The sequence below is a fragment of the Solanum tuberosum genome, unplaced genomic scaffold (assembly GCF_000226075.1).
Source record: "Solanum tuberosum cultivar DM 1-3 516 R44 unplaced genomic scaffold, SolTub_3.0 scf00073, whole genome shotgun sequence".
In the NCBI taxonomy this organism is placed as follows: Eukaryota; Viridiplantae; Streptophyta; class Magnoliopsida; order Solanales; family Solanaceae; genus Solanum; species Solanum tuberosum.
In genome coordinates, this window is record NW_006239002.1 from 371,834 (window position 1) to 388,589 (window position 16,756).

Consider the following 16,756-nt stretch of genomic DNA (forward strand, 5'->3'; position numbering starts at 1 on the left):
AGAACATATTTTTTCTCTATATTTGATAATTGCAATTATTTTTTCTGATCAAATCATACTTGAACTTGATCAGAATAGCCTTAAACTATTATTTATATGGAAATTTTGGTAAATAGGGTGTTTTGAAGGAAAAGGTGCAATCATGCCATGCATGTCACACACCACAATGAAAACTAAGCGTCGAAGAAAAATAATATATGTAGCTCAATTAGGGACAATAATATAAGCACGAGGATCTCAATAAAATTAGTGACCTAAAATAAAATTATAATAAGATGTCTCAAATATATTCAAATACACACATAAAATATATATTTTGGAATTGTTTTTGCCTTTAGTTAACCTCACGTAGTAATATAAAATCAAGAAATAATTATAATAAGTAAGATGTTAGTCATGTGTATGTTTGTTGTAGAAACTTAATTTATTAATATAAAAATTTGAGTTATTTAATTCAAAGTTATATTTTTTTTGTGTAAAAAGTAGATAATTTCTTTCTTTATTTTTTATATAAAAATTTGAACCTTTTTATTTTGAAGTAAAAGTAAAATCTTAAAATTCAACTTTAATTATTTTTTTAAGGTCTAAAGCAAAGGGTTCTCTCCCTTTTTAAAAATTTAAAAAAATGCCTAGAGAGTGGATTAAACTCCGGACATAAAAACACAATTGTAATTAGGAACATTGAGCACCCACATATCATCAGTTGATCACTGCACCAATTCAATACTTATTACTTGAATGCTCACTAGTTAATTTAATATCATTTTCTGAAATTTCTATATAAATAAATGTACATAATTTTATATGAGATTAATAGATGCTTGAGCACCTGAAAGACTCAACATGGGTCCGCGGATCTACTAACTCCACCTTTGTGTCATTTTTTATGAAGGCTAATGACTTTAAACTAGTGATGAAAGAAATTAATAATATCTTACCTCTTGCTTAAGCCAACGAATTGAAATAATATGTATAACTTACATAAATTTCATAGTGTAAAGAGTAAATTACATCATAACCCTATTTTATTTTTTCTAATTACAATAGTCCTTTAAAATTTGTACCTTCCGGATACATAAGTCACCATCCGGATACATTAATTCTAATACAAGAAAAATCTTTCTGTTGCGCTAAAAAAGGAATAAAATATGAAAATTAATTAAATCCCATAATTACGCTTATGTTTCTTCTTACTCTCAATCATACAGAGGCAAATCCTAATAGAACAAAGAAATTCAAAATTCCAAATTGTTCCCCCGTTCAACGAAGAACCTTTCAGATTTGATTCAAAAACTTTTGTCGAAATTTTGGGTAAGCGAGGTGAGTTATGAAGGATAAAAAAGTGATGGAATTGTTGTTGGACAAACGATATCCTTTTGAATCTTCAAGTTCATCGAAGATTCTTTCAATTTTGATTCAAGATTCTTGTTTCTCCCAGTTCAGCGAAGATCCTTTCAATTTTGATTCAAAATTATTGAAAAAATTGAGATTCAAAATTCTTCTTCTAGTTTATTGAAGATCCTTTCAATTTTGATTCAAAATTGTCGAAAAATTTGAGAAGATACATCATGAATATCTTTGCTACTTAACATTTTACTATTTATGTATCTCGTCTAAATTGAGAAGTATTGTATTTATACTAGATACATTAAATAAGTAATTGTTGCCCATAAGATGTTAGATTTGAGATCGATACATTACTGTGTGGTAGTTGCTATGTAATTGATACATTTAGTATAAATTCGAATTTACGTATCATATCTAAAAAAATGAGTGCATGATACATTACTATTTATGTATCTCATTTAAATTGATAAGTATTGTATTGTTTGCCTTGAAAGATTGTATAACTTACATAATGTATCATTTTGTAGTTGATAATAATGTATCTAATACAATAAGATTGTGAAAGAAGGATGTATGTAAACTGAAATAAAGTGTATCTATAAATGTATCACAATAAATAAGAATTATTAGACTGTATGAAATTTTGGTGAAATTGAAACTAATATTATTATGAGACAATGGGAAGATTAAATAATAATACAAGAATCCTAATTAGTTTCAATGAATAATTAGTTGTTAGAGTCTATAACCACTTCAAATTATGAAAAATTTACAAATATTATATTAATTATTACCAAATAATAACTACTACTGTTACTTCTTTTTTTCTTTCTAATTTACGTTTTAGTGTTGAAAATTTGAAGTTCACTTATTTTATTTTATTATAAATTTTGGAGTATTTTTAAAAATAGGTAAAAGACTCATAAATATCCTTTTAAAACTTTTTGTCTAAAAATATCCTTAACCTACAAAAACATTCCATATTTTTTGCCATCTGGCGGGACCCATTCAGAGGTATATTAGTAAATATGAATTCCCTTTATACAATTTTGTTTATATACAATTACTATTTTTTAGCTTGTTTATACAAATTCAATTTGTTGTTTGTATATTTTCCACAGTTATACATAACAAGACATGTTTGTATAATCTCTTTACGTATATATGTAGTAATTTTGTTTATATACAATTATTATGTTTTAGTTCGTATACAGCTCAATATACAGATTACCGAAATATATAGATCAAGACATAACATGTTTTTATGTATAAGTATATCGAAACATACAAATACAAATTTTTATGTATATGTACACCAAAACATACAGATTAATAGCCATAACAAACATAAAGTTTGCTATGGAGTGCAATTATACAAACTATAGCTATGACATACAAATATGATTTTTATGTTTGCTAAACCTAAAGTTTACTCTAATAATAATTGAAAATAAGTCACAACATCATAATTAATTGATATTTAGCTATTTTTTTTCATGAGAAAATAATACTTAGACAAAAATACACCTAACTTGAGGAAAATAGAAGGGACTCACTAAAATATTATCTAAGATAATATTTTAGTGTGAAAAACGGCTAAATTTTGTTTAATCACGAAACTATGACTAATTGACTATTATCTATTGGCCAAGGTATAACTAGTTATTTGTGATTTCCTTTTTTAGTTGCTTTGTCCAATTAGCTCAGATTCAACGAGATATAGATATGTGGTAATATTTTTTTGCGAAATGTGGGTAGAACCATTCATAATTCCTCTGAGGTGAATTAAGGGAAAATGGAGCTTCCTCATCTGACTTCAATTCTCCATTTTGAAAAAGCTTAGAATATGTAAGGAAGGAATGGTAAATTTGCATGTTGTACTTAGAATAGCATGCCAAACCATTGTTAAATGTATCTTTTTCTTATTTCGTGAAGAACATTAGCTTTGATAAAAAAATATCTAAACTCGTCACCTAATGATCTGGATCGGGAAGGTGTTTGTGATGAAGTATTTTGTAGCTGACTCGTTAAGTTCAGAGATAATACAAGATTCATAAACATCAATAACAAAAATATTTAAAAACTAGATTAGAAGATGTCTTAATCATTTTTTACCATTATATCAGAAGAAATACATACAAAAATTTCAAACTAATTAAGATATACCATATCTAGTAATTAACTCGACACATTACCTACAAACAATTATTGAGTTAAAATATTACACCACTGCAGATTTTTAAAGTTTTATCTGATTTATTATCTGAACATAGTATTAAAAAGTTGATTTGTTTTTATATTATATTACTAAAAACCAAAGGAATTTTAGTAAGTAAATCATAATTGTTGTTGAAGCTTTGAAATGTGAGTTAAATAAATAGACTAGTTTTTTTTTTTAATTTTTGGGTAAAAAAATAGTAGAATTTGGAATATAATTGAAGCAAGTAAACAACATATTGACCCAAATAAAACTATTTATCTTAGTGATATTTATTAAATATAAAAACTTGTCCAAATATTCATAAAAACCATTTTTATTTTATACGGCGCCTAAACTTTCCGGTTACCGCCATTTGTTGACGAAATCCTTATACAGCATCACCCAAACAGAGCCTAATAAAACTTGCCCATTATTAAAATCACACGTGTGACATTAGGGCTTATAACTGAGAATTTTTTTATTCCTGTTTGGCTTATATTCATTACTCATAAAACACAAAAAAAATAGTTTACAAAAGACAGACAGATCGCAAAAGCCATTCCTCAAATAAAATAAAACAAATAGTAAAAAAGACAGCTTTGAGTGAACACCTACAACGTCGTCTTCGTCCCACACAGGTCAATTCCTATTTCTAATGTTTCTGTTTACTTTAATTTCGTTAATTAGGGGTTTAATCATCAAAAGGGTTTCTTAATTATGTTTTAATTTTAGATTTTCATCTGTTTGTCCTTCGATCGCTTAATCTCAATTTGGGGGTTTGTTTTTACTTATTTTTAATCTTCATGATTTTAATTCTACTTTGAAATTGCTAAATTGGGGTTTTTGATATATTTAATTTGGAGCTAGTAAAGGAGGAATTGCTGACTTTAATGCTAAATTGGGGTTCTTGTTAATTCTTGGATTCTGTTAATTAAGGTTTAATTACTTTTATTTGATCTAATTGTTGAATAGTTGAATTGTAACAATGCGATCTAGGAGAATGTATATGGAATTAGGGCTTATTTGGGTGTTGGGAGTAAGTGATGTCATTTGTTTATGTTCTTTGCTGGAATTCACGAAAGTGTGGTTATTTTGATTGTTTAGGAAGTTCAATTGAAAATGGTGACCAACCACCATTATACTCGAGTCGATACGTTGGAGCTGAGGGATCTAATCTATAGGAAGATTGGGCAACAGAGAGCTGAAAAGTACTTTGATGAGCTTAGTAGATTTTTCAGTTCAAAGTTGAGCAAGGTTGACTTCGATAAGTCGTGCATTCGAACTATTGGGAGAGAGAATATTCACCTACATAATCGTCTCCTTCTATCCATAGTGAAAAATGCCTCTTTGGGTAAGGTTCCACCACCAAGGCCTAAAAAAGCTGAAGAATCTCTCAGCATTAAAGTTGGGAACGGTTACCAAAGAAGTTGTCTACAATCGCTCTATGGTGATGCATTTCCCTCATCACCTCGCAAAACCAGGTCTCCAGTTAGTAGGGACAGAAGGTTGCGGGACCGTCCAAGTCCTCTTGGACCACTTGGGAAAAGTCCTGTTACGTGTGAAGAAGCAGCACCTAGGGTACAAGAACAGCAAAGTGCCACAGAATTGCATTCCCTTGGTAGCAGACCTCCAGTTGAAGTTGCATCTGTAGAAGATGGGGAAGAAGTCGAACAATTTGTTGGAAGTCCAGGAATTCAAAGCAGAAGCCTTGTCACTGCCCCTCTTGGAATTTCTGTGAATGTAGGTGGTGCTCGAAAAACTCTCCATAGTGGATCTGTGTACAACTTTCGTCTGGAGACTTGTCAAAGCAGTAGAGAATTGCCTGAGAGTAGATCGCTAAGAAGCCGTTTGGAGCAGAAGTTAGAGTCGGAGGGGCTTGGCATATCATTGGACTGTGCTAACCTGCTAAATAATAGCTTAGATGCATTTTTGAAAAGGCTGATTGAACCTTGCATAGGACTGGCTGGATCTCGACATACAAATGAACGTGTCAGATATCGTAATGGTCAAATACTCCCTGGATGGTATGGACAATTTCCTGGAAATTATACAAAAAGACAAACAAGATCCTCATATGGTAGGATGTTGGATTTCCGAGTGGCAGTGGAGACTAATCCTCATATACTTGGGGGAGATTGGTCCACTCTACTTGAGAAGGTCTGTGCTTCTGCTTCTGAATAAACAGCTCTTTGTCATCAATCTTATTACCAGATGGATAAGTGGAAATTTCAGGCTTTTGTGTCTGATTTGAATGATGAGGTTCTTGACATGATTTCTGACAGAATGAAGTATCTATGAGAATTGCCAATGGAACAAGCATGTGAATATTGTGGGAAGCTGTCGGATGTGTGTTGTGAGTTTGTATTCTAGGAGAATTGGTCCCTTGGAAGGGTCAGGGTTACATAGATTATGGATAGATATTGTTTACAAGCACTTGCTCTTATGTCATTTTTCATTTTACAGATGAGGTTTCTATGAAATATTTTCATGAAATAAATCATTTAGTTCCATGCAGCTGTGTACTATTGTAAAACTGAGAAGTTAACAAGTGAATCAATTTCTAACCATTACTGAGTGTTTTCAGCTCCCAAAAATTTCCAATTTCCTGTCTCTTCAACGATCCACTTTTGCAACATAGAGGCAACAATTATATTTCCTATGTCAAGTGAAATGGACATTTTATTTTTTCTTCCTGGGTTGAAGTGTCAAGTGCATTCCTCCTTTAGAGACGAATATAGTGAGATATGCACTTCCTGGTAGCTTCAAGCTTCAGGTGACATATGCTTTCATTATTGGATGCAAAATGTGACATCCTGGTTCAAAGATTGGTTGCTTTTGGCAGTCTTCTATCTCTAGCATATCTTACATTGTTTTTTTTTTTTTTTTGGTTGTTTTCTTGTTAGTGCACTTCTATGTGTTGGTGGGGCTTTTTCTCTTTGCTTTTAATCCTTCCTTTCCAGTCTATCCAAATGATAATGTACTTTAAATGTTTGAGGTTGAGGCTGCCCAAATTTATTGAGGTTGGTCTGAGGTAATGTGATGCCTAATGGGTGGTTTCAGTCCTTCAAGTTATGTATATGCTTCCAACATTGACTGCAAAAGGTTACATCATGGACCAAAGGTTGGTAGCTTTGAGCGTCTTTGGTCTCTAGCATATTAAACATTGTTACTCTTCCTTTGTTTCTTCCTTGTTAGTGCAATTCTGCATGTTGGCAGGTTTTGTCTGATCACTTCGTCATCCTTTCTTTCTAGTCTATCCAAATGACAATGCTCTTTAAAAGTTTGAGGTTGAGGTATGCACTTCTTGCCCTTAAATTGCTGAGTTTGAACTGACTTTATCAAATGAGATGCCTGATTGGCAGCTTCAAGCCTTCAAATGATATACAATTCTAGTACTTGCACCAAAGGTAACATCACAGTTCAGTAATTGGTTGCTTCTGGCACTCTTCTGTCTCTAGTATAGCATACATTGTTATTCTTCCTTGTTTCTGGCACTGTTTGTAAACTTCTGCATGTTGGATGGGCTTATTTCTCTTTGCCATGCTTTTTTCTAGTTCATCCAAATGAGAAAACCCTTTAAATGTTTGAGGTTGAGGCATGCTCTTCTTGTCATTAAATTATTGAGGCTGATCTGAAGTTTGTCCAATTCCAACCCTGATTGGCACCTTCAACCCCTCAGTTGATATATGCTTCCAGCTTTGGCTGCAAAAGGTAACATCTCAGTTTAAAAGTTGGTTGCCGTTGGCAGTCTTCACTCTCTAGCATACTGTGCATTGTTACACTTGGTTATTTGCTTGTTAGTGCAGGTAAAGGCTTTTTCTGTATGTTAATGATGCTCTTTTCTCTGACTTGCGCTTGCCATCCCTTCTCTATCCAATATGCAGTTTGCATTTTAATTTTTTTCTCAATCTTTTAAATATATATTCTTGAAATATGGAGATTTCATTGTCTCAGCTAGTTCTCCTTACCAAGTAACACATGAGATAGGGCAAAGGACATTTGAATCATTTGGATTGATTTTTGTTACTGATTCATTTGAATTTTAATTAACCAATATTTTTCATACACAATATTTGTATATAGTACATTTTGTTATACAATGTTTGAAAGGGACCAAAATAAATTATGTTACTATTTTTCAGTGATTATTTGGGGAAGCTGAATATTGTGAAACTTTGCATCATTGAAGGATTGACATTTAATTACTTGCCAGAAAAGAAGCAGAACACAGCAACAAGGTTGGATAGAATGAAGATATACATAGAGGTCTGTTTGTGTTTAATTTAGTTACTTGATTTTCAGTACTTCATATGTAGTAAGCTTTATAACCAGAATCAGTGTGGTTAATATTTTTTTAGAAAGATCATTTTTAGCAAATGCTATCATTTTGGTGGTACCGAATAATTTTCAATGATCTAATATTTACTTTTCTAAATAAGCAGAATCAAGAACGGTTTGGCCCTTGACATCATCCTACAGTATAGTGTCCTTCATTGTTCTTTTTCAGTGTTGTTAATTTTGCACCATTTCTCTTTTTAGTTGTCATGACTCATGCCTGCTTTCTTTCGGTATTTTATCTTTTAAAGCTACTTTGCTATGCATTACTTGAGCCGTGGGTCTTTCGGAAATAGCATCTCTACCTCCACAAGGTAGGGGTAGCGTTTGCGTACATTCTACCCTCCCCAAACCCGACCTTGTGGGATTACACTGGGTATGTTGTTGTTAAGTACTTAAGTTTGCACCATTCTTTATTATTATTATTATTTTTTTGTTTCTCAAATATTTACATATAGTATTTGCCTATGTTTTCGACCATAGTATGTAGCACTTCTCTACACTAACATGCTCTCAATGTTAATTGTACACAAATTCTAACAGCCTTGCTGTAGCTTCAGAATTCTACACGCGAACTTTACAATGTAAGCACATTCAATAGCAGACATGCTTTTCCAATTCTGTCTCTTAATAGTTCCACATCTGAAGATGAATTTCATGGTCTATGTTTTGAGCACCGTCTAATAGCTCATCTTATGTGTGTGTAGGACTAGAGAGGTAAAAACTAACAAGGAGGGTCACTATGCATAAGCAGTGAGCGTGGAGGCTTGGCTGAAAATGTAGTGATATGGCTCAGTTGAATCTGCAGAGAAGAGGTTTTACTTAATGCAATGCAACAGATATTAACCTTTGTCCCAGCAACTCGGGGAACATCAACCATCTCTGTTTGCATAGCCCAATGCACATACCAACTGAACTGAACTGACGGATATGATAATATTCCCGAAGGCCAAACTATACAACTATGTGGCACATGCGCTGATGCAACTGTATGCATGAACTGTACTGATTGGGGTCACAGAATGATTTAAGGTGTTTGTAACCCCATTTGTATATAATTGATGTAAATTGAACGCCGTAAGAGCATTGCTGAACTTGTATCATTGTCTCCTTGAGCTACAGGCTTTAGCTCCTCAATTATTGCAATAGATGTCTTTGTTTCTTTGATTTCAAATGAATACTGGGAGAACTCTGATCATCGTGAGGGATGATATTACATAACTTGGTTTGTTATTATCAACGGCTCATTAATGCTTCCTACGAGTTGTATAAGTCAAGTAGTTCAGCAGATAAGCAGAAACAACAGTAGAGAAAGAAGAAGATGGTTGTAAAGCATTAATACAATTCTCAGATGAATATACCAAAAATAATCTTTTGATTCATGAGACAAATTGATTGAGATCTCGAATAAATACATGTTACAAATTATTACAACAAAAGAACAAACAGCAAGCAAAGTCCATCATTTTCGAAAGCATACAAACAAATTTTGGCAGAGGAAATAGAAATGCTCCAAATAGGAGGATGAAAATGAGTTATAAAGTCAGAGAAATGGTGGAAAAATATTGAAATGAAGGATTTGAATACTAGTTATAGGTTGGTGGGGGAGATGGTGATGGAGGTGGAGGTGAAGCATAGGTGGTTGATGGCTCGTACTCCGTAGGTGGTGGAGGTGAGGCATAGGTGGGTGCTTGTTCTTCGTAGTTCGTTGGTGGTGGAGGTGAAGCATAGGTGGTTGATGGCTCGTACTTCGTAGGTGGTGGAGGTGAGTAGTATGATGGTGGTTGTTCATAGGTCTTTGGCGGAGGTGGTGGAGATTCATAGTAGGGTGGAGGTGGAGACTTATAATTAGTTGGTGATTCCTCGTAATATTTTGGTGGTGGAGGTGGAGGTGATTTGTAGTATGAAGGTGATTTTTCATAATAAGCTGGTGGTGGTGGAGATTTGTAGTAAACTGGTGACTTGTAATATTTCGTTGGTGATGGTGAGTTGTAGTATTTAGGAGTTGGGGACTTGTAGTAGTGCTTTGAAGGAGTTGGGGACTTGTAATAGTACTTTACCGGCGCTGGTGACTTGTAGTAATGCTTTGAAGGAGTTGGTGACTTGTAGTACTTTACTGGCGATGGTGACTTATAGTAGTACTTTGAAGGAGTTGGGGACTTGTAGTAGTGCTTAACCGGCGATGGTGATTTGTAGTAGTACTTTACTGGCGATGGCGACTTGTAGTAATGCTTTGATGGAACTGGGTACTTGTAGTGATGCTTCGAAGGAGTATGTGACTTGTAATACTTCTTAGCAATTGGCGACTTGTAGTAATGCTTTGAAGGAGTAGGCGATTTGTAATATTTTGCTGGCGATGGAGACTTGTAGTAGTTGTGCTTGGAAGGTACAGGTGCTTTGTAGTATTTGTGTGATGGTGAATATTCAACAGGTTTCTTGTAGTAAGGAGTAGGCACATTATACTTAGATGGAGATGGTGATTTGTAGTACTTGTTAGAGCTGTAAGAAGGTGAGGGAGAAGTATAACCATAGGAGTAATCAGCAAAAACAGTGCTGGCTGCTAAGCAAATTGCCAAAGCAGCTGCAAGTAGGGGCAATTGCCCCAGCTTCCCTAAGCTTCTCATTTTGATATGCAAACCAAAGCTATACTTAGAGAAGAGATAGAGAGAACTAGAAACTTGTCTTGCATATTTGAGAAGGAGCTCTGGTTTTTATACAGCAATGTGACATCTTTCTTGTTGACATTTGGTGTAATGGGTTCATGGTTACCCACTAATATGAGAGCAAAGTCCAAATAAAGACTCGGTCAGCACAGAGTGGGAGGCACCCTCTTGGTGACATAAAATAAAGTACAATTTAAAAAAAAATATTAACATAAGAACAAAGAGGAATATCACAAAGTAGTTAAAGATTTGACAATTTTTAAACAATAAACAGAAGAGAGAATGAAAACTTTACTCACTTTAACGTTAAGAATAAACCGAGTTTAATGAGTTGAGAATGAGGATACAAATGCAAAATCTTCAAAATTAGAACTATGCCTGCTCTATATTGTCGGATATTGCTCTTTTGTGAAAGCTGATAGTGTAATGCGCGATTTCTGTAACTAGAACTAGGATATACAAAAAGAACCATGATGGTCCGAGCAACTCTTAAGTAACACATTCAACGGTCTCTGTGCTTCTGCTCCACCACACTAACATGTTACCGCGATGAAAATGACTCCAAAGTCATGCCTCCATCCAGATTGTTTGCAAGAAGAATATATGAATTGTTAGCAGAGAAGACATCATACATGCTTGGTATAGAATCACACCATTGAGACTTTTTGTTGGCTTGCCACATAAGTCAGGTATACATTCCATACGTATGAAAATGTATTGCTCACAAGCGGCTGTCAATGTAGTAATAAACATCTAGTTAGTCACTTTCTCAAATACATGTATATATTGGGAGTTGAGGGATCTGAACCTTAGTTTTGCCTTTGGCATAGACCGAGGCTACAGGACCCAGAGGCAGATGGAATGGAATGTATAATCAATTGGTTAAAATGAACCAACATTTTTTTACTCTGAGCATATATGTATATTTGAAAAATTACTAAAATAGGAGTAACAAATATTAAAATCTGAATGCACAATTGCAGAAGAGCACTGGGTTCAGTGACGATAACACAAAGTTTGAACCCATCAAATTTTAAATCCTGGATTAGTCTTTGAGGAGCAGAAAAAGACATCCTAAATTGTGTAAAGTAACCTTAGAAGTCGATGAGACCTTGAGCATACCTGTAAATGAACAGGAACAAACTTGAATGTAATGAAATCACATATTGGCCAGTACATAAGACCACTGACAATGGTGGGAACCAAGTCGCGCTTGAGTCGCGCAACAATCTCTGAACTACTTTCACCTAAGGTAGCAACCAATACAAGGATTAGTGATACAAGCATCCAAAGTTAATGCCTATTGTAATTCAGAAAATAAAATTCTCAAGAGTTTGAATAGATCTTAAAAACTGTTGCAAGTTCATTCCATATAATAAAGAAGTTCGCAACACAATCAAATTCAAACTCAGCAAGCATGGTAGAAAGCTACTAAGGACTAATAAAAAACAAAAGAATAAAAAGGGGAAAGGAGCTAATGCACTTCCTAATGCAGCTTGCAAATGAACTGACTGAGATTCTTATTTTGTGTCCAATTTTATCAACTAGATGTTCCTTTTCTAATCTTAAATTTCTTTTTCTAGTTTTTGTTGAAAATGGGGAAAAAAGTGATATAGGGTTTAAGCACTATCCCTCAAACCCGAGGTTTTGAGTCAGTTTTCACCTTCACCCCTTTCTCCCTCTCATGTCACACCCTATGCCCTCCTCTCAGGGACACATGCACAAAAAGAACAGGTTCTATCTCGAAGATGATAATTACCCGAGGTCTAGATTCCTCCACAAATATTTTACTTTGTTAACGACAGTAAGAGTACAGCCTATTAGTAAATTTAACAAGAGCAACACAGAATTTCTAAAACAGGACTCAGCTTTACCTTGTGCTACAGCATTCATGGAGAAGAAAACAGAGTTAATTGCAGGACCATAAACTGTTTGTCCCAAAGCTATTTTTTTAAATGTTGTTATGACATCACGCTTTGGAAAGCACGTTGACAGGAAATTGAACCAGAAATGTAGTGAAGGTCCAACAATAAGCGCTCCATAACCAGCCATCCGCAATGTTCGTGTGAGATCATACTGCTCCAACAATGACCCAGCAATTGTCTGCAGAGCAGAGAGTGCAAAGAAAAGGGGGAAAATATTAGAAACAGGCAAATAATTTATTCCACAGGTGAACCAGAAGAAAAAGCTACACTAAAAGAGGGAATGATAAATAAGATTGGAGAAACACAAATTACATAATTATATGTTGAGCAAAATGTAAGAGAACTAACAGACTTTGACTATCTAAAGTGTTATTGAACAAGATTTACAGGTATTATTTCTACACCATACAGTAGAAAGGAACTTAACAGAACTAGAAATTTCAAGTCAGTCAATGCTATGAGTAATAGAACATTAAAGCATCTTGAACAACTACTAACTACGAACCAATCAGAAAGGGACGTTTAAGATCAGAATAGAAACAAAGATAGTTAATCACTTAATCCTACTTGAAGAGGACGATTTTTTTTTTTGATAAGATAAGTGGTATTAATAACAGCATCGGGAAGATGCAAAATTTACAAGATATGGCATTTGAACTTACAAAAAAATCTCTTGCTAACTATACAAACTATCTAAGCCAGAGCTAATGAGTTAGTAAAATCCTGAAGTTGTTCTGCATTAACAGCAGGATACAAGTTGGTCCAACTAAACAAATTTTCAGTGCACCTAGTCTTCAAAATGCCTAAAGCAGTTGACTCTCCAACTTACAAAAAGCAGTTGAAAAGGACGATTTTAACTTGAGCTTTGTTATTATCAAACCATCATTAATTAAAATAAGATTACATTAATCCTCGATCTTCATCTTATATTGATCGTTTTCCTTAAGTTTGTTCTTCTATATCTCAACTTGCAATTTTTCAAATAACAAAGAAGCAATATCACTCTTTGTCAATTTGCACTAGTTTCTAAGAATTAACAATCCTTTTCACTTCATTATTATTTGGTGGAATCCAGTCTAGTGTAGTCTAAGGCAACATCAACCATCCCAAGTCTTTAAGATGCAAACAATTTGAATTACCAATAATGGTCATGATGTGAAAGAAATTGGTGCAACTCCCAACTGTCATTCAGTTTTCAGCCAGAAAATACTCATGGAAAGAAGGACCAGAGTAAGATATGGCAACTATGTGAAGATAATTGTGGAACTCGTGGATTAAATGACTGAATGTGGTTGAATTGGTCCATGATTATCTGTTAAAAGACAGGGGATTATAGGCAGATCCCATACCCTACTAGTGCAAATGAACTTGGATGAAATTCTAGCTTGCTTGGAAGTATGTGAAGATGAAAATAAGGAATGACGTGTTATGAAGTACTTCTCTAGATATAAAGCTAAGAAGGTTGCGTTACGTGGAGAATGATTGGTCAGTGGAAATAACCAGGTTAAGTGTTATGCAAGAAGGGGAACTCACACTCAACTCAATCCAATAAATGTGTTCTAAGGCACCTCTTTCTAATAATAATCTTCGTACTTGGCCAGGCAACTCATCGAGAGTCTTGGCTGTGGTCCACAGGTCAAGATGGGGTGTGATTTCATTCTCGTAACTAGATGAGCACACTGCAAGACCAGACAAGTTGCCCCCTCGCCACACAGCATATGTTATTTGAGTCAAGTCATTTCCTAAGGCAGCTCCTGTTATTCTTCAACAATCCATGTTGCAGTGGCACCTCACGAACTTATTCAACAAGTCATATTCTTATAGATGCCTTCATCACTTGGATCCACTGTGGAGGCAGGCACAAATTAAAGGACAAACAGGAGGAATAGTGTTCAGTGTGTAGTTTGAAACTCTGGATGAAGATGATTCATAAGCCAGCCTAACTTTGAATTTTACATGCGCTAAGTCGAGTGGATTTAGGGGAGACTATAACAGATGTTGGGAAGGTACAGAACCTAAAAGGATACTTACTAGGAAATAAATGTCAAGTTTGTTCTGAACTTTATAGGTGGAAGATTTTATAAAGAAATGGATAGGCTGCTATATCAAACTACTCTCCTGAATCAAAGAAGTGCATTAACATTTGAAAAGCAGAAGAGACATTTAAGAGTAGTAGGGAAAAGTTATTACTCATAGGTTGGGTTTAAGGTCACTTATTCCAAACCTAATAATAAGAGCAAATCATGGGGAACTTGGTGTTGTCTAGCTTTTGTTATTTTGTTGTAGTTACATTTCTTTTTTCAGGTCTACGAACACTCCACCCTCCCCATACCCCCACTTGTGGGATTACACGGTGTATGTTGTTAACAATGGTATGCCCTATTTCAGCTCTATGTTTAATCAGGGCGGGGCGAAAAAGTATCCCGAGGAGGAAAGAACATTTGTCTTGTTTGATTAAGAAGTTTAAAAACAAAGAATACAACAACTACTTCATAATCTCTGCAAGTGAAACCCTTAAACTTTGCCTTTTTTCAGCCCAAATTAAAGAACAGGGTGCGTTACTCTATACTCTTCAAACCACAGAAGGCAATATACAGCACGCATGATTATGTAACCTAACAATGAATTTTTCAACTAAGTAACTTTCAAGAATCTGAAGAAAAGTACCTGTGAGGAAAAATCAGCGGCAGTAAGAATAAGGCCACAAGTGATGCTCTTGGTGATAATGGGTCGAGAGTTGAGTTTCTCTAAGTACCAACCCACTAACCCAAATTTTGAAGCAGAAGACGAAACCCCTGAAAAGAAAGCAAGAAAACTGGGATTTGACAACTCAAATTCCTTAGTTTTCCTGTAAAAAGAATGAGGTAATCGTGAATAAACTTTAGAATGTTGAAGTTGGTTCTTGATATTCCAAGATTCAATGGAGGGTCTTCTTCTACATAGATGGTGCAATGAATGGTGGGCTTTGGAACCATTTCTGAGGAAAAAAGCACACATCTTTTGTATCTGTAGAGAAACCCCAGGTGTATATTGATGGCAGAAGAGGAGGGAGTTAATATGGAAAAGGGTCTCTCCTCCTTGTTGTCAGTAGGGGAAGAGAAGTTAGTTTCCGAGTTTGTGCTTCAGGCCTTCAAAGATGGCCGCCAATAAAAAGGAGCAAAGTGTAGAAGACAAAAATAAGGTAAAGTCTCATGGTTTACCAAGCACTTCCCTCATTTTCATCCACGTGTATAGCTCTTTTTTTCCTACGATAATGGAGTATTTATATTTATATGATCTCGTTTTTAAGAAATAGTAATTAATTTAATTAAATAAATAAGAAATTTTGAGTGATAAATTATTTTAATTGGATAAATAAAAATAAAAATCTATTTATTATAATAGAATGAATAAGTAAAAGCGGACACAAAATAAATTAGGAGGAACTTATTCATTCTTTTATTGTTAGCAAGTAGTCCGGAGCCAAAAGGGCAAAAAAAATTGCCAAAAATTCCAAAAGGGCACATCATATTTTTTTAAAACCAAAACGGCAAAATCGCTCCTGCCGGAGCGATTTTCCTCTGACACATATTAACGCCGTGTACTCCGTTAAAATAAAATCGCTGCCCTGGCAGCGATTTTTGTCTAATTTTTTTTCCCCACTAAAATCGCTGGCACAACAGCGATTTTTTAACTCTAATTTTTTTTCCTCCACCTAATATCGCTGCTATGGCAGCGTTTTCATAGAGAAAAAAAAATTGGCAACTTTTTGTAAAAACTGTTTTTTGGAAAATCGCTGCCCTGACAGCGTTTTCCTTAATTATTTTTTTCAAAAATCTTTTCTTAATTAGACTGCCTTTTCAGCGTTTTTTGTTAAAAAAAATATTTTTTAATAAAAACACTGCCTTGTTTTCAAAACGAAAAACAACAGCGTTTTCCTTAATTATTTTTTTCAAAAATCTTTTCTTAATTAGACTGCCTTTTCAGTCGTTTTTTAGTTAAAAAAAATTATTTTTTAAATAAAAACACTGCCTTGTTTTCAAAAACGAAAAACAAATTTTAAAAAAATAAAAATTGAAGAGAAACGAATTTAAAAATAAAAAAAAAAACTAACTAAAAAGCTGTCAAGACAACAATTTTCAGCCATTTGACAGCTTTTTTACAAAAAAAATAATAATATATATATATATATATATCTTGAAATCGTTGCCAAGTGGAACTAGTTTTTTTTTTTAAAAATCGCTGCGGGGCAGCGATTTTTGTAGAAATATTCTTTTATTTTATTTTATTTTTTGAAATTTCTGTCA

At 34.1% G+C, this 16,756-nt stretch overlaps 3 protein-coding genes across 7 annotated transcripts; 1 reads left to right on the forward strand and 2 right to left on the reverse strand.

The window, feature by feature from the left end:
* The first annotated feature begins 4,063 nt into the window (after window positions 1-4,063).
* LOC102590988 (uncharacterized) lies at window positions 4,064-9,049 on the forward strand. Of its 5 annotated transcripts, none has more exons than XM_015308252.1 (5): window positions 4,064-4,185; window positions 4,652-6,954; window positions 7,690-7,813; window positions 8,426-8,466; window positions 8,590-9,049. In XM_015308252.1, the coding sequence occupies exon 2, from the start codon at window positions 4,667-4,669 to the stop codon at window positions 5,726-5,728; it is 1,062 nt and encodes a 353-aa protein (XP_015163738.1). In that variant the 5' UTR covers window positions 4,064-4,185; window positions 4,652-4,666; the 3' UTR covers window positions 5,729-6,954; window positions 7,690-7,813; window positions 8,426-8,466; window positions 8,590-9,049. The 5 variants fall into 5 exon arrangements, with proteins under 5 accessions (XP_015163738.1, XP_006346323.1, XP_015163737.1 ...); XM_006346261.2 differs by having other exon boundaries at window positions 4,652-6,668; window positions 6,764-7,813; XM_015308251.1 differs by having other exon boundaries at window positions 4,652-6,668; window positions 6,800-7,813.
* Window positions 9,050-9,332: 283 nt separating this feature from the next.
* Window positions 9,333-10,549, reverse strand: LOC102599365 (extensin-3-like). The gene has a single exon (XM_006346453.2). The coding sequence runs from the start codon at window positions 10,504-10,506 to the stop codon at window positions 9,469-9,471; it is 1,038 nt and encodes a 345-aa protein (XP_006346515.1). The 5' UTR covers window positions 10,507-10,549; the 3' UTR covers window positions 9,333-9,468.
* Window positions 10,550-10,812: 263 nt separating this feature from the next.
* LOC102591541 (PXMP2/4 family protein 4) lies at window positions 10,813-15,657 on the reverse strand. Its single transcript, XM_006346262.2, has 4 exons — window positions 15,138-15,657; window positions 12,420-12,648; window positions 11,668-11,792; window positions 10,813-11,276 (listed from the first exon to the last, which is right to left on the reverse strand). The coding sequence occupies exons 1-4, from the start codon at window positions 15,465-15,467 to the stop codon at window positions 11,193-11,195; spliced, it is 768 nt and encodes a 255-aa protein (XP_006346324.1). The 5' UTR covers window positions 15,468-15,657; the 3' UTR covers window positions 10,813-11,192.
* Window positions 15,658-16,756: the final 1,099 nt, after the last annotated feature.

Coding starts and splice junctions, on each gene's coding strand:
- LOC102590988 (XM_015308249.1), top strand. CDS start 4,667: ATGGTGACCAACCACCATTATACTCGAGTCGATACGTTGGAGCTGAGG.
- LOC102599365 (XM_006346453.2), bottom strand. CDS start 10,506: ATGAGAAGCTTAGGGAAGCTGGGGCAATTGCCCCTACTTGCAGCTGCT.
- LOC102591541 (XM_006346262.2), bottom strand. CDS start 15,467: ATGTGTGCTTTTTTCCTCAGAAATGGTTCCAAAGCCCACCATTCATTG. Junction 12,649..15,137: donor CCGCTGATTTTTCCTCACAG/GTACTTTTCTTC, acceptor TCTGCTCTGCAG/ACAATTGCTGGGTCATTGTT. Junction 11,793..12,419: donor CATGAATGCTGTAGCACAAG/GTAAAGCTGAGT, acceptor TTGCTACCTTAG/GTGAAAGTAGTTCAGAGATT.